This window comes from Nyctereutes procyonoides, unplaced genomic scaffold (genome assembly GCF_905146905.1).
Source record: "Nyctereutes procyonoides isolate TBG_1078 unplaced genomic scaffold, NYPRO_anot_genome, whole genome shotgun sequence".
NCBI lineage: Eukaryota > Metazoa > Chordata > Mammalia > Carnivora > Canidae > Nyctereutes > Nyctereutes procyonoides.
Genome location: NW_026575030.1, coordinates 42,417,061 through 42,438,074, shown reverse-complemented (window position 1 = coordinate 42,438,074; position 21,014 = coordinate 42,417,061). Strand labels below are relative to the sequence as shown.

Below are 21,014 nucleotides of genomic sequence, written 5' to 3'. Positions count from 1 at the left end.
AAGGGAAGTAAGCTCTTCTTATGAGAGAAATTGCTCTCCTGATATTATTTCCTCTGCACATATTCTCATCAGAATACAGTTCTTGGAACTAAAAAGGAAATCAGAGTTAGTTCAACAAATTCATTTTATAGAAGAGGATACTCAGTTCTGGAGAAGCTTGGAAATACATACAAATAACTATATAATTAAAATTGTGGTAAGTGCCTTGCAGAAAAATTGTATACCGTGTAATTACAAGCTTGTCATGTAAAACTAGTATGGTCCCATTGCTCATTAATGCTATAGTTTCCCTTGTGTTGAACAGAACCATATCTACCAATTTGCATTTGTAAAAGAACAAAACATTGCTAAACAGCAAGTTTTTGAAAATTAAACTAGTTTAAAATATATATTAAGTTTTCAAGTGGTGAAAGTTCCTAAAAGTTTTTGAATTCTATAGTTTAAAAAATCTAATTTAAAAAATTACGTATAAACATACATTTCTTTCCACCTTGACCTCCTCACTAAAGGTCCAATTTTGTATAGCACTTGTGTTTTTTTATATGCTATATTTTTAATAATCTGTAAATATAAGCTTGTTATTCATTAGTTTACTTGTGTGCTATCTGTTTTCCCCATCACCATGAAAATTGATGAGGACAGTGACCTTCTCTGATTTTTTTTTTGTTGTTGTTATTGTTTATTTTGATCACTGTATCCCCAGGACTGAGCACAGTACCTGGCCCATAGTAGAAGGATACCTGTGGAGTAAGTGAGTTTATTGTACATTCCTACCTGGTTCTCCTCTTAAACTCAAGATGTCTCAAGATGAACTCATCTTTTCTTCAGAATTGTTCCTGCCTACTAAATTCCCTCATAAATGTTTTTTTCAGATGTACAAATTCAGAATTTTTTATTTTAAAGGCATTGCTGTTTAAAAATCCTTCCTGGAGTTTTAAAAATTTTTAAAATAAAAAAAAATTATTTAAAAAATGAAAAGCCACAGAATAGTTGAGAGAACACTGAACAATCATGTACCCTTCACCTAGATTCATTAATTATTAATATTTTGCTTTATATCTTTTTTATATTTTTTGCTCTGAAATTTTCAAAGTTGTAGGCATCATGACTGTCATGTCTCAGTTGTTCAAGTATTCCCTGAGAACAGGGACATTCTCCTCTGTGGTATAATACCATCATTCTCACTCAGGAAATTCAACTCAAGCAGTTTACTATTAATATACTATTACCGTGTTAATATATAACCCATATTAAAATTTCCCTAATTGTCCCAGTAATGTTCATTATAGCTGAGTGGTTGTTTTCTCCAATTCATTCAGTTGTCATGTCTCTTTAGTCTCATTTAGCCTAAAATAATTCCTCTGCTTTTTTGTTTGTTTTGGTCTTTTAGGACATTAAATCTTTTGAGATGTTCAGGTCAGTTATGCTGTAGAAGATAGAATATTCTACAGTTTAGGATTTGTCTGTCATATTCCATAGGATTAGATACAGATTAAATATTTTTTTTAATTTTTTTTCAGATTAAATATTTTTGATGAGAATACTAAAAGATTAAGTCTTTCTCAGGGTGGTAGAGCATGAAGCATGTAGTGTCAGTTTGTCTCATTATTGATCCCTTGGTTACAGTGGTGTCTACTGGATTTCTACACCCTAAGGGCTCATGTTCTTTCCCTTTGTAAGTAACAGGTGATCTATAGGATGCTATTATGTTCCCCAAGTTTTACTCAGTGGTTTTGGTGTCCACTGATGATCCTTACTGGAATATATTACTACATTGGTGGTTGAAAATGATGATTTTCTTACCTGTTATTATTTTTACATTTAGTTACTGTATTCCTTTGTAAAGAAGTGTACTCTACACACTGGAACCAAAGGGAATCGCTTCATGTTGTTTTGGTATATCCCCATCAGCACTTTCTTATTTTAGGTACAGCAAGATGACCTAGGCAAATTTTTTACTTTCTCTGCCTCATACTTAGAATGAGCCATTTTTTTCAAAGAGCCAGAATTCCTTTTGATTCTTCTTTACTTATCACTCTTCATGAGTCTCTTGCCATTCACTTAAAGTTTTTATACTGAGTGCTTAAAAACTAATACTTTTATACTGAGTTTTTATACTGAGTGCACCATGTGCAGACTGAATATAAAACTATGAACGAGACAAGTAAGCTCCATCTCTCATGGTATTTACATTCTTGGAGGAAGAGAGATGTTATACAGATATATACGGGATTAAGTATATAATTACAAATAGTGATAAGTGCCTTGAAGGAAAATTCCATGCCATGTAATTATATGTCTGTCATATGAGAGGAAATGACTCTTATATTTGTCCTTTCATTTATTTTTTTATTTTTTAATTTTTAAAAAATATTTTATCTATTTATTTATGAGAGACAGAGGGAGAAAGAGAGGCAGAGACACAGGCAGAGGGAGAAGCAGGCTCCATGCAGGGAGACTGATGTGGGACTCGATGTGGGTCTCAAGGATCACACCTTGGGCTGAAGGCAGTGCTAAGCGGCTGAGCCACCCAGGCTGCCCCATGTCCTTTTGTTTATATTTCTATCATAGTCACTCTTCAACAATTATTTGATCCGATGTGAATAAGTTGCAGTAGCTGCATAAGTAGTTTCTTTGCCTAAAATTTCACTCCTTCCAGTTGGACTTCTTTTTTTCCATTTTCTATCAACATGTTTCTTAGCACAGTTTCACTGCCATAAATGTCACTAAAAACTCATCAGGAAGCAAAAACCAAAATTTAAAAAATGGCATTGATTTTTAAATTGGGTATCAAATAGTTTTCTTTGTTCATGGACAGGATCCCACATAATCATATATAATTTATATATAATGTGTAGAAGTCATAACAAATTATATATAATTTAAGTATAAAATATGTTATATAATATATAAATTATAAAGTATATTATATATAAAAATAAAATAATATCAATGCACAGAAGGTAGTAGAAGAGCCAGGCTATTTGAAAATAGCCCATTCTCCCTGTATAATTTATGTTTGAAATTGGAAAAAAATCAGAAACTAACTTTATTTTTATATAAAAGGATTCCTTTGAGTACTTTTTGAAGTTCTGGTCATTAAAACTTTCAAAGACTGATTGAAATTTTGAATTATCCAGAAAATCTCAAATAAAACATCAAGAGAATGAACAGAGTTCTGTTTAAATATATGGTTTTTATACATTAAATACATGCTTTTTGTGCACCTTCCCAAAGACTGAGAAGATTCATGATAGAATGTTATAAAATCATAAAGGATATGTAATTGGCAAACAGAGTTATTCATCAGATTCTAGGACATTAAAAGTGGGTACTTAAAGACATTAGAATTTTAAGCACAGTAATACATTTAGGGAAATAATTATTCCAAGGAGCCTCATAGTCTGAAAATTCTGTAAAGGCTTAGATGGTGCTGAATAGAGATTCTATAACTTTAATTAATATAAGACTACATGATGTAGTATACTGAGAATTGTAACATGTCATTAGAGGGGACTTAAGGATCTATCTACGTCTACCCACTAAGGAAAACAATACAGGCACAGTAAAGAGTTATGAAACCTCCCATTTGAGATCAGCCTTAGTTAGGGCAACCTTGAATTTTCTGCCAATCTGGAAATACACGGGTGGGCCACCAGAGAACACAGACGTGAATATCAATGCACACACACACTCACACACACACACACACACACACACACTTTCTCTCTCTTTCTTGCACTGACTTCTAAAGACTACTGGTAAACAGTGCCAGCTTGAAGACAAAGTGAGAGGATGCTCTTCTTTTCTAGCAAAGATCTTAGGTAAAAATGAAAAGAAAAAAAAACTCAAAAGTTTTAAAGAGTACTTAGTTCTACATCCAGAAATTACATCTTCAAATGAAGGAACAGTGTCAAAGCATGTTTTATATTAAAAGGCTTATTCAGAACATCTTGACCATTTGACTGTCATCAAGTATTTCCTAACGTATGCTCCTTGGGACACTAGTCCTTGATGGAAAAAGTGTTATGAAATGTCTTACAGAAAAGACACATGTGAGGTTTTGTCGAGCATAAGCCTTTCAAAGAGATAGTAAGCAGCAGTCTGCTCAAAATATCTTTAGTAGCAGCAATAGGCCATGAAACAAATTTTAAATATTTTTACTTAATTTAAAATTGTTTATGGGAACCTTACTCTTTAAATGTAATGTAAACAAAATATTATACCATTTTGTTTTAAATGCATAATAGCAGTTTAAAATTATATTTGGCCTTATTGTTTTAAAATCCATACTTGATTTTTTTTAATATAAAATACTTTTTAAAATGCAAGCAACTTTTTCTCTACCTTTGAACATGGATTCATCTATGAACGTGCAATAATTTCCTGTTTTGAAATTTTTAAAAATCCATTTAGAGCCTTTCTATAGATAGCCTTTGTATATCCTTGCAGATCTAGAGTAGAACCTTTTATCTACTGTGGTAGAAGAAATTACCCTACAAGTTGGTGGCTTAAAAAATTACTTTATTATCTCTAACAATCCTGTGTCTTGACTGGGCTTGCTGTATGAGTCTTCTATTGGTCTCTCTTAGGGTCTCCTGTGAGGCTGCAGTCAGATGGTGGGCGGAGTTGGACTCATCGGGGCTCATCTGGGATGCTGGGATAGCTGGGTCTTTCTCCCTCTCCATATAATCCCAGAGCATTCCTATGTGGTTTCTTCAGCAGGTTAGCTAGACCGAGGGGAAAGCTTATTATGATTTTCATAAGCAGAGTGTCTTTATGGGATCCTTCTCTATAAAAAAAGATTTGAAAACTGTTTTACAACTGTATTGGTATTAAGGTGAATGTATTAATCTTATATGCTCATATTTGTTTTTTGACCTCTGAAAGTTCATTCTTGTCCCTTCTGGTTTTAAAAGGAGTTAAAACTTTGCTGGGGACTGTAAAAGTATCATTGGCAAAAGGACTACTTTATCTGCTGAGTAAGTTGGCCCTAGCTGTCAGGCCTTCTGGTGCATTTCATTAGATAGATCAAGTCACAGGCTGGCCCTGGGAGGACACTACACAGGGTATAGGTACCAGAAAGTTGCATTCAAGGCAGGGGTCCTCTCTGAAGAATAGTTGTCACCTTTGATTACAACACAATTTTTTTTTATTATTATTACAACACAATTTTAAGAGGGGACATATCAAACTGTTTTCTCTAACTTACTTTCTTCTGGTATACTTGGGAAGGGAGATTTACTAGCTGGCCCACTGGGCTATGAGCTGGATTTACATTGGATAATAATGTTTCTTTGTTCACTTACAATTTCACTAGAGTTTATCTTGTTTAATTATATCTAAATTGTTTTCAGGAACGTCAGAAAAACTTCAGTAACCTGGGTGTTGGTCAGTCTTTGCATCTCAATGTTGATTTTTAACCTCCTCTTTGTGTTTGGAATCGAAAACTCCAATAAGAACTTAAAAAAAAAAGATAATAACACCATTCAGATGGACCCTGATCAGAATGAAATGCTCACGCAAGATATTTATGACGTCCGGAATCCCACGTGCACTGTGGTTGCTGCCTTGCTGCACTATTTCCTTTTGGTGACGTTTACCTGGACTGGACTGAGTGCTGCACAGCTCTATTTCCTTCTCATTAGGACCATGAAGCCTCTTCCTCAATATTTCATTCTGTTCATCTCTTTAATCGGATGGGGTAAGTGTTTGCCTTTTCACTTAGAAATTTAATTTTGTTGAAGTAACTTAATTTCAACAAATACCTATTGAAGACCTGAGGGTGCAAGGCCTTGAAGGGAAATGGAAATCCAGCAATCACTGGAATGTACCTTCTGTCTGGTTGCTCACACTCCTGGGAAGGAGACAGACACGATCAGTCACAAGTCACGTCCTGAGCCAAGCTCAAGATGTTAATTTCCTTTAACATCTCTACTAGTTTAATTTGAAATTTAGACCACGTGTGACTAACTTCCTCACTACCTTAAAAGAAATGTTTTGAGAAAATCAGAGTGACTCTAAGAAAAATAATTTGAAAAATTTATTAGGTTCTAGCAAAGAATTACACGAGTGATGCCTAATTTAAAATTTATTCAAGTGAAGGAGGATTTAGGTTGTTTTCCCCCTCTTCTTTAAAATTTTTTTTAAAATTTTATTTATTTATTCATCAGAGACACACACAGAGAGAGAAGCAGAGACACAGGCAGAGGGAGAAGTAGGCTCCATGCAGGCAGCCCAATGGGGGACTCTATCCCGGGTCTCCAGGATCAGGCCCTGGACAGAAGGTGTCGCTAAACCGCTGAGCCACCGGGGCTGTCCTCTTTTTTAAAATTTAAATTCCATTTGCCAACATATAGTAAGTACATCATTAGTTTCAGATGTAGTTTCCAATAATTCATCAGGTGCATATAACACCCAGTGCTCATCACAAGAATGGAAATTGTGATAAGAGTTACAAAGAAATCAGAAATGTAGAAGATTAGTATGTAGAACCAACAATACGAGAGAGGCAAACTGTTACCAAAAAATTATGTCATCCATTGACCTATATCTGTAGATCATTTAGGACATTGTCTACAGTGGAAAGAACAATACAGTCTTGAAAAAGGCCAGAAGTATAATTCATTCATGTTCTTTTATAATTAATTCCAGTCTTGGGTAAATTATTCATTCAGTGCCTCTCTTTTACCACATAGGAGTCCCGGCTGTAGTGGTGGCTATGACACTGGGAATTATTTTTTCTCAGAATGGTTCACAGTGGGAATTAAACTACAGACAAGAGGAAATGTGAGTTAATATCTTTCAAAAATGTCCATTTATTTGATAGAAGAATGTAGTAGTTCAGTGATATTGAGTCCAAGTGTCACTGTACGTATGCATCTCACTTTATAAGTATCATTATAAGTGGGTATTTCAAATTCTCAAAGAATGCATTATATTTTAAATACAGTGATTTGAAAGCTTCCTGTGATAAATCCTTTTGAAAGGCAAGTAATTACTTTCTAAATTTATAATTAAACTGTGTTAGATTTGTCTTCTTTTATTAGACCTGAAAATCATAGGACATAATGTGTGTGATCCTTAGTAACCCTTTATCTTAATTTTCTTAACTAGGAAATGGGAATAACAATGATCATAATACCCACTCTGAGGTCATGGTGAGGAGTCAAGAAAGTGTGAAGACGTTTCATAACTTGAACAGCACTATCCATGCTTATGACCGGTTTTAAGTTGATAAGATTAAAATGAGTATTTTGTGATGATTTATCACACATAAAAAATGCTCCCTGAGATTATAGTGTGATTAGTTGTTACTAATGGAAATACCCGACTGTGTGCTGATTGCTTTTTCTATGAGATGGGAGAGAAGAAATCTGAGCTGAACTCTTTACATGTATTTCTGCTACTAAACAGCAACTACTCTTTAATTTATCCTCCCTTCTCCTTTTATAATCCAACCATTCTCACCCCTTTACGTCCAAAAGCAACTAAAACAAAAGAAAACAGAACTATTGGAAATGTGCTAGTGCAGCCCAGGGAAGGCTGTGGTGTTAGGGTGCATACCTACTTCCAGGGCTGACTGTGCCCAAGTGTAGAATAGGAGACTATCTGCCTGGCTTGATTTTAGAAGCAAATACTCCAGGTAGCATTTTTTCGGGTTTAATTAGTGTTAAAAATCTCTTAGTGAATTAAAAAAATGTAATTCCTTAATTACAGATCGGGGGTAAGATGCAACATTCTCACAGGAGAGGCAATTCGCTTCAAATTACATCACCAATTTCCTACCCTAACCCCGGGACAGGACTAGATCTACTCCTATAAATGCCTTCTAGAGAAAGAAGCCTACCATTTTAAATACATTCACGCTGAGCTATAAATAATTGAGAGCAGATTCTTTCCTGAGTATACTGGTAGATGTTAGGGAAGACACTAGGCAATGATAACAAGAGGAGTTGGGAAGATGCCTCATCTTGGACCCATATCCCCTACCTTTGATCCTATACATGTGCACCAGGGGTCACATTTCTTTGGGATGTACGTAGAAAGAAGAGGGATTATTTTTGGTTTTTTGGAGTTATCCTCCCAGCAATTGCACCACCATACCCTATGCTCTCCCCCATGTTACTCCACTAACCCCCTTCTCTTGCTGTACTGCTATCTCTGCAAGGACCCACCTGAGGGGTGACTGCAGGGCAGGACACACTCTTCTTTAACACCCCATCCCCTGATTGTCAGTACCACCATCACATAGCCTGTTTCAGACTTTTCTGAAGGATCGAGATAACATAGGAAATTATAGTGCCTGAGGGAGAAATTCTTGTTAATGTTTGCTATATATGATAAATCTGTCTTCATGGTATGTCTCATGACAAAATCACCATTGAAGTTAAACATTTCATCTGAGGTCCACTTGTGATGCTCTCTAGACATCAGGTCCATAGCTGTTTGTCAGATTAGCCTCCACTGTGTGCTCTCCAGTCTTAATTCTAGAAATCCCACTCCATACCTGCAAGGCTTAGTCTGACCATAGGGTCTATCCATCTCCTAGACAGACTGTTTCTCAAATCTGGATGTCATGAGAACAAATCGAGCATGACTGACTATCTCTCCAAGTAGTACAAAGGATAGAGAGGGTGAGAAGGAGTTCCTCCTAGCACACACTTCCTGACGACCATGGGTAGCAAGCCTACTTCCCCTCCAGGTCTCCCCATTGGTATGAGATGGCCGAGGAATCTGCATACATTTGTGGGCTCACACACACACACACACACACACACACACACACACCTGTGTATAGTACAAATAGTAATCCTCAGAAATTGTTTCAAAACTCATACAGAGAAGGCTACATATCTAATTGTTTCATAATTAACAAGTCTGCCTTTATCCAATAGAGTTGTATTATTCATCTTCTTCCTCTCTCTTTTCTTCCCCCTTTACACTCTAGGCTCCATGAATAAGAAATGTGTTCATCTTTTTCATTTAAAAGTTTTGATGAAACAAAACAAAATAAAATAAAATAAAATAAAATAAAATAAAATAAAATAAAATAAAAGTTTTGATGGCCACTTGCTTAGTCACCAAATAAGCTTCTAGAGATTTGAAAGTACTTCTCAGGAGGATATCATTAAATTCTCAGCCGAGTGCCTTCCTATTCCTTCTGTAAAAGAGATGACACAATAGAGAATGACAGGAGGGTTGTCCTCCAGTTGCAGAAAGGAAAGCCAGAAGTCCTGAAGAAAAACTCACTGGCTCTCACCATTTTATTTAAGGATAGACCTATTCTGTTAATGAATTATAGGCACTCTTTTATTTTTCATTTTATTACAGAGACTCGAACATTATCCCAGTTTCCTTCTAGGTCATTTAGATTAGAAATATGATTACTAGTAATTTAAATTATAACAGCTTTCCAATGCAAAACAATTTAAAAATCCTTTGACATGTACAATAATGGTCTTTTGCCTGCAGGGAAAAGAGCACGTACATTAATTGAATGCAAATATGTGCCAGCGCTTCTCACATTATTTTGTTAATATCCAAATGCCTCCTGATACCTCACTTGGGTGTCTAATGGGACATCAAGTGGTCTTCCCTACCAAATCTGCTCTCCATGTCATCTTCCGCATCTCAGTTAATGGCAATTCCATCCTTTCGTGTACTCAAGCCAAAGAATTTGGAATCAGCCTTAATCCTCCTACATCTCACACCCAACCTAGAAATAAATCCTTTGCTTTACTTTTAAATATGTCTAGAATCAGACTATTTCCTAACATCTCCTCTTCTGGTCCAAGCCACCAGATTATTTTAACACTCCTAGCCAATTTCCTACTTTTGTGCATGTTCTTCTACTTTCCTTGTATCTAGCAAGAGTAGCACTTTCCAAACTCAAGACAGATCATGTTAAGTTTCTCCTTTGCATCAAGAGTACATGCAATAACCTATAAAGCAGTGACATAATTTGCATCTTTTCACTAATGGCCTGTGCTTACTCTGTCTAAGCCACATTAGCTGCTTTGCTCTTCCTTCAGCTCTCAAATCAGGGCCTTTGCATTTGCTGTTCCCTCTGCCTAGAACGCCCTTCCCCCTTATTCACTTCAGATCTTTGCTCAAATATCACTTTTTCCCATAAGGTTTTTCCTGACTACTCTATTTAAATTAAAACATTCATCGCCCCCTCCACACATATATATACACATATGCATAGTAATACCTACCCTCATTACGTGCTTTGTATTTCTCTAAGCAATTGTCACCATCTGAAATAATATATATTTTATTTGTTTGTTACTTTTATTTATTTCTGTGCATTAAAATAAATTCACTAAAGAAGGAATTTTTATTTTTATTTTTTCATCATGATAACTGTGCTCTTTAATCCCCATCACCTATTTCAAGCCCCTCACCCACCTTCTCTCTGGTAACCATCAATTTGTTCTCCATAGTGAAGAGTCTGTTTCTTGGTTTGTCTCTCTCTCTCTCTTTTTCCTTTATTCATTTGTCTCATTTCTTAAATTCCACATATGAGTGAAATCATATGGTATTTGTCTTTTTCTGACCTACTTCACTTAGCATTATCCTCTCTAACTCCACCCATGTTGTTGCAAATGGCAAGATTTATTCTTTTTATGGCTGAATAATATTCCATTATATATATAATAATAATATAATAATAACATTCCATTATATGTATCTATCACATCTTCTTTATCTATTGTTTATCCAAGTGTCAATGGATACTTGGCCGGCTTCCATAGTTTGCTATTGTAAATAATGCTGCAATAAACATAAGAGTGCATGTATCCCTTTGAATTAGTGTTTTTGTACTTTTGGGGTAAATATCCAGTAGTATGATTACTGGATTGTAGGGTGGTTCTATTTTTTTGAGGGACCTCCATACTGTTTTCCACAGTAGCTGCTCTAATTTGTATTCCCACCATAATGCAGAAGGGTTCCTTTTTCTCTGCATCCTTGCCAACACTTGTTTCTTCTGTTTTTGGTTTTCACTGTTCTGATAGGTCTAAACTGACATCTCATTGTAGTTTTTGCTTTGCATTTCCCTGATGATGAGCAATGTTGAGTATCTTTTCATGTGTCTGTTGGCCATCTGGATGTCTTCTTTGGAGAAATGTCTATTCATGTCTTCTGCCCATTTTTAAATTGGATTATTTGGTTTTTGGGTTTCGAGTTGTATCAGTTCATATATTTTGGAAACTAACCCTTTATTGGATGTCATTTGCAAATAACTTCTCCTACTCGGTAGGTTGCCTTTTAGTTTTAATTATTTATTCATGAGAGACATAGAGAGAGCGAAAGAGAGGCAGAGACACAGGCAGAGGGAGAAGCAGGCCCCATGCAGGGATCCCAATGCGGGACTCGATCCCAGGTCTCCAGGATCACGCCCTGGGGTGAAGGCAGGAGCTAAACCGCTGTGCCACCCAGGGATCCCTAGGTTGCCTTTTAGTTTTGTTGATTGTTTCCTTCACTGTGAAGATACTTTTAATTTTGGTATAGTCCCAATAGTCAATTTTTTCTTTTATTTTCCTTTCTCCAGGAGACATATTTAGGGAAATATGGCTATGGCCTCTCTTTAAGAATTTTTATGGTTTCAGACCTTTAAATAAGAGGTTTAAATAAGAGGTTTCAGGTCTTTAATCCATTTTGAATTTATTTTTGTGTATGGTGAAAGAAAGTGGTTCAGTTTCATTCTTTTGCAGGTAGCTGTCCAGTTTTCCCTGTGCCATTTGTTAAAGATATTGTCTTTTTCCCATTGGATATCATTCCTCCTTTGTTGAAAATTAATTAGCCATATAATTATGGGTTTATTACTGGGCTTTCTCTTCTATTCCACTGCTCTATGTGTCTGTTTTTATGCCAGTACTGTACTGTTTTAATTACTACCATTTTGTAATATAACATGAAGTCAGGGATTGTGATACCTCCAGTTTTGTTTTTCCTTTTTCAATATTGCTTTGGCTATTCAAAGTCTTTTGTGGTTGTATACAAATTTTAGGATTGTTTCAGTTCTGCAAAAAATGTTGTTGGTATTTTGATAGGGATTACATTAAATGTGTAAATTGCTTTAGGTAGCATAGACATTTTAACAATATTTGTTCTTTCAACCCATGATCATGGAATGTCTTCCCATTTCTTTCCATCATCTTAAATTTCTTTCATCAATGCTTTATAGTTTTCAGAGTACAGGTCTTTCTGTGCTTGCTTCAGCAGCACATAAACAGAGTACAGTCTTTCACCTCCTTAAGTTTAATCATGGTTATTTTATTACTTTTGATACAATTGTGAATGGCATTTGTTAATTTCATTTTCTGCTGCTTCATTATTATTCATTCTATAGGAATGCAATAGATTTCTGTACATTGATTTCATAGCCTGCAATTAATATTATTGAGTTCATTTTTCAGTTCTGGTCATTCTTTGGTGGAATCTGTAGGGTATTCTATATATATAGTATATATCACAAAGAAGAAATTTTTTTTCTTCACTGCTAATATCAGATATCTAGAACTGTCTGACACATAGCATGTGTCCTGTATATACCTATTAAATAAATGAACACATTCTTACAACAATGCCAGGAAGTGATTACTATACTTCACAGATGAGGGAAAAAACCCCAAAAACCACCAAAGCCATTTGCAGCAATAGCAACAACAAAAAACTTAAAACAGATGCAGTGAGGTTAAATAACTATTAAAATATTTTTAAACATTTAACTTTTAAAAATGCCCATTAATAAAAGAGTATGTAAATAACTATAACAAATCAATGGAGTACTATACAGCTATAAAAATAATGACTGTCTATAATCTCATCTGGAGTGTACTCCAAGATATGCTGCTAAGTAAGTTATAGAAATATGTTATTATTTGTTTAAAGATAAGAAAAATATGTTTGCCAGTACAAGCATAACTTGATGACTTGTGCCTTTAAAATTTTAAACCACCTTGATGTGCTACATGATAAAAAATGAACTAAGACAACAACTTGCCTAAAGTCAGACCCCCTAGTAAGTGATGGAATGACATTTAAATTCGGGATTGCCTGATTTAAAAGCTATTTTCTTTTCATTAGCCCATTAATCAGGAAATATCCAGAACTAATATATTTCTTTGTTTTTCTAGTGGCTAAATTCTTGAAAGTCATTTCAAATCTATAGAATGCAAAGGGATATTGGCTTTTAGCAGTTCTTTCAGTAAAGTGAATGTCAATAATGTTAATAGCAGAGAACCAATATGTATAACTTTCTTAATCTACTAAAATCGTTTTGTTTTTCTCCCCATAGCTGCTGGCTGGCAGTTTCAGGAAACAATGGTCTTATAACAAGTCCATTGTTGTGGTCATTCATCATACCTATCACCATTATCCTCATCAACAATATTGTTATATTTATTATCATTATAGTCAAAGTAATATGGAAGACTAACCTGAATCTGACAAGGTAAGCTTACCAATTAGTGGGATGCTTCCAAGCATGACTCATTTAGTACATAATACAACACCGTAATATATCTACAGATCCTAAAAGAGTTTTCAGACTTTTGGGACAATGGCAAGGATATGTGGTTTGCAGGACAGATTTTCTTTTAACCTTTGTCTAAGAAAGTAAATCTCCTCTTCTCCCAACAATATGGAACTGCATTACATAACATGCTTTTGTGCTGTATGAGCCCAACTAAACTAAACTAAACCCAAAGACTTCAAAAGAAGAAATTTCAAGAAATCAGATTTGAATAATTAAAAAAACTAGAAGATTGTAAGGAGATGCTGATAACTGTATTTCATTTTACAAACTAGGAGCTTCAGGCTATATTTTACATGTTTCTTGAACCTGATAATGGCTTTAAGTTTTTTAAATTAGTTTGAAACATAAAAATTGGGGATCCCTGGGTGGCACAGAGGTTTGGCGCCTGCCTTTGGCCCAGGGCGCGATCCTGGAGACCCGGAATCGAATCCCACGTCGGGCTCCCGGTGCATGGAGCCTGCTTCTCCCTCTGCCTATGTCTCTGCCTCTCTCTCTCTCTCTCTCTCTCTCTCTCTGACTATCATAAATAAAAAAAAATAAAATAAAAAAAGAAACATAAAAATTGGGAGATTTCACTTAAAAATTATATTTTCTCTTGAAAAAGTTGGGACATCTGGCAACATTTCATCCACATTTTCTGCAGGCAGGACAAGTGCTCTCTGGTTTATCAGTTAGCATGTGTACTGCTTCTCTCCTTTCCATAACCTTTCTGTCCCCCATAAGCATATTCATTGTCATCGCTGGTAAACAAAAAAGCTTTCAGTTGGATGGGTAAAGAACAGAAACTATTAAAAAAAAAAAGAACAGAAACTATTAAACAGATACACCCTCCTTATCCACAACTCCAACATCACAATTGCTTAGAACACAATGCTTATAAGGTCATGAATCCAGGTTTCATTTTACAAGACCGTGTTTACCTCCAGTACATTTTTTATTTTTATTTATTTATTTATTTATTTATTTATTTATTTATTTATTTATTTTTACCTCCAGTACATTTATTAGAAGTTTATCTGTGAGCTCTGTTGGTCATCAAATGTATCTGTTTGGTATGAATAGATGGGTGGGAACAACCATCATTAGTGGGAATATGATCTTAATATGTGCTTTTACCGATCAAAACTAAATGTCATCTTTCCTAAATGAATGATAATCCATATTGAGGAGAAATGTGAGGGGAAAGACTATCATTGATAATCCCTCAAACCTTTGTTTTATTAGCAATGCGGAAAAATCTCAGTAAAATCTTAGCCTAATTGCAGAATAGGTTATATTTCCTTTATACAAAACAGTATTATTTTGGCCACAGACAACAATAATTTGTATTTCTAGGTTTTGGCTGATAGCTCATGGTTCTTCAATTGGCTTAATCACAGTGAAAAGTAGGTTACAATTTGATTGCTTAACAAATTATCATTCATGTATCAGATTCTTATGCAGTTTTCTTTGCTGCATAAGAAACCACCCCAAAACTTACTGGCTTAGAGCGACAATTATTAATTATTTGTCATAAGTTTGAGTGTTGGTCAGGTAAACTTGTTCTGGTCTTCACTGACTTGAATACGGATGGATGGTCTAAGATGACTTATTTTTGTGCCTGGTGGTGAGTGGGTGGTGGTTTTGAGTGGGAGCTGCTCAGTTGGGAAAGCTTATCTCTGTTCCACGTGGTCTGTCATCATCAATTAGTCCAATACAGGCTTCTCAAAGAGTGATGTCAGGGTTCCAAAGAACAATTTAAAAAGGCCAGCTCTACCAAATAAAATGCTTTCTAGGTTCTGTTTGTGGAACAATTGCTAACATCCCCTTGGGAAGGCATAGGGCTAAGTCCAGATTCCTACATTTCTACATTTTGATGACCTTTCATTCCCATATCAGCCTACATCATAGGAAGATCCCAGATGTCCAGAGAAGGAATTTCTCACTGACTGATCCACAAAATAATCACCAAGATAAAACTCCTTTCTAAAGAAAACATTGATTTTTACATGTGTGGGGTACTTGCCTGCAGTAGTATATAAGGGACTGTTTATGCCTGAGCCTTTAAGCAAATATCACTGTATTCCTTAATAAAGCTTGCTAAATCAGATTTTAACCAGATGTAGGTCTAACATGGTTTTCCACTTGATGCATAATATTGTTAAAGAGGATATATGGGCAGTTGCATATGTATTCTCAATTAGAGGGTAGCAATGATACTAAAAAATAAAATGATCTTAATAATAAAACTGCATTTTCTTTCTTGCTTTCTCTTACCTAGCACAAAAAAGGTTTCATCCCTAAAGAAGGTTCTTAGTACATTATCTATTTCGGTTGTTTTTGGAATTACCTGGATTCTGGCATACTTTATGCTAATTGGTAAAGAGGACGTCAGGATTGTCTTCAACTACATGTTTTGCCTTCTCAACACTACCCAGGTATGCTGTGGATTAGTCTGAAAGTAGCAGATCATGCAGTAGTGGTGAGAGTACCCTGGACTAAGCTAAAGATGACCTTGAAGGTCATTGCTCTGTTACTTTTAGGAGACTATTTTCAATACATTTTGAAAGAAGAGGAAAGAAAGCTTGTCTCACATCTTCAACTACTGAGAGTAGTTGGGAGTAGTTCCCACTACTGTGGGAAGTTGGTATCATGTTGGTTGTTTCTGGCCCTGGTCAAATATCACTGAAGAAACTAGTCTTTGATACAAAATGGAAACCATTGGGAACAGCACTAGATAAATTTGACTGGACCACGAAGGTTGAAGAGTCTGTATAGCGCAGTGTGGAAGTTGCTTGGCTGTTTAAATTGTTACCACCACAGTTAATGTTTGTAAGCCCTTTGGTGGCCCTCTCCAGTGCCTCAAGTGAGGGATATATGCCTGCCACTAAATTGAAATGAGTATAAGGTAGTTTTTCACTGCCGTCAACACCCAATGGAAACTCTCCAGAAGAGAAATAAATAGGGTATTGACAGCAGCCATTGGATTGCCAATTGACCCATAGGCTTGTTGCCTAGAGTGATGAGGATTTAAAAAAGTACCTGAAAGGAGAGATAGTCAGGGATATTCTCTCCCCCTCCGGCAGGCACATTATAAAATAGAGGCTTATTACGAAATGTTAATACTCTCTAGTAAAATTGAGGGTGGCCATAACAAAAGAGCACTGGGCTAAAAGGAGAGTTAGGCTGTCATCCAGCTTTGCTGTTAATGATCATGTGATTTTAGGAAAGTCATACAACCTGAGGGAGTTATGTAAAATCTAAAATGGAGGGGGGATGTTAAAATTGGTGCTGTGTTTTCCAAAGCAAGTCTGAATATTGCCTACGTGAGATTTACATAGTATGTTAAAATGCTTATTTCTCAGCCTCACCCCTTACCTGGTCAATTGGAATCTATGGGGTAAGAGCTAGAAATCTTCACTTTAAATAGGGATTTGATTTTTATGTACACTAAAGTGACTATATGTAAGGCTCCTTCTAGATTGAGTGATTGATTGATTTTTAAAAAGATCTTATTTATTTATTCATGAGAGACACAGAGAGAGATACAGAGAGAGGCAGAGGGAGGAGCAGACTCCCTGCAGGGAGCCCAATGTGGGACTCGATCCCAGGACCCTGGGATTATGCCCTGAGCCAAAGGCAGACACTCAACCACTGAGCCACGCAGGTGTCCCATCCTTCTAGATTTAGAATGCTGTAATTCTGATAGACATTTACTAAGTGCTATAGATATTATTTTAAAAGCACAATTTGATCTTTATGGTAGTGAGAATTGTTTGATCCATACATTTTATCTTTTTCAATAACATCTCTGGGATTTTAAAGAGTATAGAAATATTGGGATTCCACTCACACAGCTTCACAGGATGTTGTCTTCATGAGTTCTCCATGGTCTAGGTGTTTTCCTAATTCTTGTACAACTAGAAATTTATCCAGTCTTTTAAGTATGGAATAGTGTACTCCACAAAGAGGACCAGATTTCTTATATCTTCAAAATAAATCTCTCTTGAACAATCAGGATGGCCGGTAACCACTTCTGCCCTTCCAAGACCTAAGTCCCTATGCATCCTTCCTTGTGTCATCATCAGATGGGTAAATACTGCCTCTTGGATAATGATCAAGTTAATCTTCCTGTTTTTGGTCAGAGAACTGGCCTCTTGACAATATGTATTGATTTTATTAGTTAAATTCTCAGGGTCTTTGGGTTATCTTACCAGAGCATCAGAAGTCTCCTACAACAGTATTCATAAGATATGCTTATAGAAATAGATCCTTATAAGGCTTGGGCCCTAGAGATTCTAATCTGGAGAATTTTTTTTAAGTAACTTTTTATTTCTAAAGAGTTTAAAACATGAAGTTGCAAAAATAGTAGAGTTCCCAGGTACTCTTTTCCCAGTTTTCCCCAATGCTAATATATTATAACCATAGTCCATCATCAAAATCAAGAAGTGAACATTGGCACAATACTATTACTCAACTAGTGATGTTATTTCCACAAAGGAACTAAATGAGAAATTTACAGGGGGACTCTTAGATGTTGTCATATACTTCATAATATCCTTCTATTGCAGTTACAAGCAAGAGACAGAGTAGTATATTGGCTAGAAGAGCTTTGGAATCAAATGGAGTTGAGTTCAACTCCAGACTCCACTTATTACCAGTTGAGTGATCTTAGGCGGGTTACTTAAATTATCTGAGCTATAGTTTTCCCACCTGTTACATGGGCTGCTAAGGCTTATTTTATAGGGTTGGTGTTAGGATTAAATGAGAAACATTAAATGATGAGGATTACATGAAAAGCACTGTCTGATACCGATAGGACTTCATTACGTGGTAGTTTTCATTTTAAAAGTGTATATGTATACAATGGAATATTCCTCAGCCATTAGAAACAACAAATAGCCACCATTTGCTTCCATGCAGATGGACCTGGAGGGTATTATGCTGAGTGAAATAAGTCAATTGGAAAAGGACAAACATTATATGGTCTCATTCATTTGGGGAATATAAAAATTAGTGAAAGGGAATAAAGGGAAAGGAGAGAAAATGAGTGAAAATATCAGAGAGGGTGACAAAACATGAGGGATACCTAACTCTGGGAAATGAACAAGGGGTAGTGGAAGGGGAGGTGGGCAGGGGGTTGGGGTGACTGGGTGATGGGCACTGAGGGGGGCACTTGGCGGGATGAGCACTGGGTGTTATGCTATATGTTGGCAAATTGAACTCCCATAAAAATAATTAAAAAGTGTACAGAAAATAGTATTCAGTCTTTTGTAGATTAATTTCTCATGCACATCTGATCTTTGTACATAAAGGACAGAAAAGCGATGAATAGTAGTGCTTAAAATTGTTTTTTTTTTAATTGGTTTTGTTCTTAAACACTCCAGACTTTTACTTGTTGTGTAGTAACTTGTTGTGTTACTAAAATGTCAAGAAATGTACAATCATAGAATGTTAGAACTGGAAGGAGAATTAAGTGACCCATAGGCAATCTGTCTCCTTCAGGAATCGAAGTGAAGTAACTGCAGTATACTAAAACATAAATATTTGGTCTTTGTCTTCAGTACACAGTTCCTAAAGTCTTTGGAATTGATTGTCTTGGAAGTGATGAGTATCTTTTGTATGTTAATGAATGACTGGAGGCTGGGGTCCCTAGATAGCTTCAGGCTGGAGGCTTGTTTCCAGAAAGACTAGACCTGGATTAGAAGTTTGGAACTTTCAGCCTTACCTCCAGGAAGGGGAAAGGGGCACGAGACTGTGTCAGTCACAAATGGTTAATGCTATTGGGCCCTAGAGTTGTGAATCCTGTATAATGGAACCTCTATAAAACCCCCTACATGAAGGGGTTTGGAGAACTTCCAGGTTGGTGAACATATTAAAGAGCTGGGAGGGTGGTACACCTGGATAAGGCATGGAAGTTCCATGCCCTTTCCCCTATACCTTGTTCTATGATCTCCTCCATTTGGCTCTTCCTGAGTTGTGTCCTTTGTAATAAACAGGTAATGGTAAGTAAAGATACTTCCTAAATTCTGTTAGTAGTTCTATTAAATGACCAAACCTGAGACAGGGACGTGGGTTTTGGGAAACCCTTGACTTTGTAGTCAAGTCAGACAGAAATATGGGTAATGTGGGGACCCAATGTTTGTCCCCAAACTTCACTAGCACCTGAAGTGAAGGCAATCACAGGACTGTTAACCTGTGGAATCTGACACTAACTCTTGTTTGTTAGCGTCACAAATCAATTGGTATCATCCAGTTGGCATCAGGAAGAGAAAGAGCCTCTCAATCATACAGCCAACATGTGGTGAACTGGGACCTAAATTCAGGTCTTCTAAATCTACTGTTTCCATGTAGCACTTTATATGTGAGAGGAACATCACCTGAACCCTCTGAGATGACAAAGTGCACAGCAGCTGCAGACGTAAACTCAGGTTGGGGAGTTGTTGTCCATGATGGGATGGGCGGGTGGCAAAGCAAAACAAATCTCTTCCCTGATTCTGTATCTTAACACTGATCTAGCATAAAACTTTTATTCTGTCTGCCAGGGATTGCAAATTTTTATCCTGTACACTGTCAGAACAAAAATCTTCCAGAACAAAGCTTCCGAAGTGTTGAAGTCACTGTCACAATCCACTGGGAGAGTGAAGCTGAAGCCATCAGTGACCACAATGAGGCTGCGTGTAAGGATGTATAACATGCTCAGGTCACTTCCAACCTTAAGTGAACACTTTAGGCTGCTGGAGCCATCTGTCATCATGGAGGAAACGACACTCTCTGAAAGTGACCAAGCAAACCCAAGCATCTAGACCGTGAAACTACTGCCTTTGTGATCCTCTTTTTATACAATTCATGTTAAGTGTTGCTTATTCTGTTTCTTTCCTTTAATACTCGGTCCTCCCAGAGAGTCTCCTTCAATATATTTTGCTCAAGGCTAAGACTCAGGTAAAACTTGTTTATTATCATCAGGGGTAATGGATTTGGTATTTTTTCTGTCATTCAGTAGATTCTTACCTACTGAATGAGGTAAAGAATTCCACCCAGCATTCAGGATAATTCAAGATTATCATTGTTACTTATATCATAAATGTGACAAACTTTGGTAAAAGAAATTCTTTTACAATTTACCAAAAAGGGCATGAGGAGAAAATATTTACCTTCCGGAACAAAATGACTCCTAGTGAACCCTGCAGTGAGTTGCTTATATATATATATATATATATATATATATATAATACTTTTGATCTGTGAATATTTTAATTTGTATTTGCTTATACTTTTATTTCTACTTAAGGATTTTGTGCCAGTTTAACCTCTGGAAAGGGATACTTTTTTCTGTTCAAAAAAGAGCATGTTTTGTGACCAGAGGATTTAGCACTCTACGAAATGGACAGTGAGACACAAAAAAAATGAGCTGGTTACTAGAGCCTCTGTGTATTTCTTTCTGGTTCTTGATACATCTGTCCTTTAATTGATGAAGCGACTTTGAGAC

The 21,014-nt window shown here is 36.1% G+C and overlaps 1 protein-coding gene across 1 annotated transcript in view; it reads left to right on the top strand.

The window, feature by feature from the left end:
- The window catches only part of ADGRG7 (adhesion G protein-coupled receptor G7), a 76,506-nt gene extending 55,799 nt beyond the window's left edge, over positions 1–20,707 (top strand). The window contains exons 13-17 of the mRNA XM_055315927.1: positions 5,358–5,704; positions 6,699–6,789; positions 13,307–13,462; positions 15,807–15,963; positions 20,071–20,707. Of these exons, the coding sequence (XP_055171902.1) occupies positions 5,358–5,704; positions 6,699–6,789; positions 13,307–13,462; positions 15,807–15,963; positions 20,071–20,331 (1,012 nt within the window). The 3' untranslated portion in view covers positions 20,332–20,707. The remainder of the gene's footprint in view (positions 1–5,357; positions 5,705–6,698; positions 6,790–13,306; positions 13,463–15,806; positions 15,964–20,070) is intronic.
- Positions 20,708–21,014: the final 307 nt, after the last annotated feature.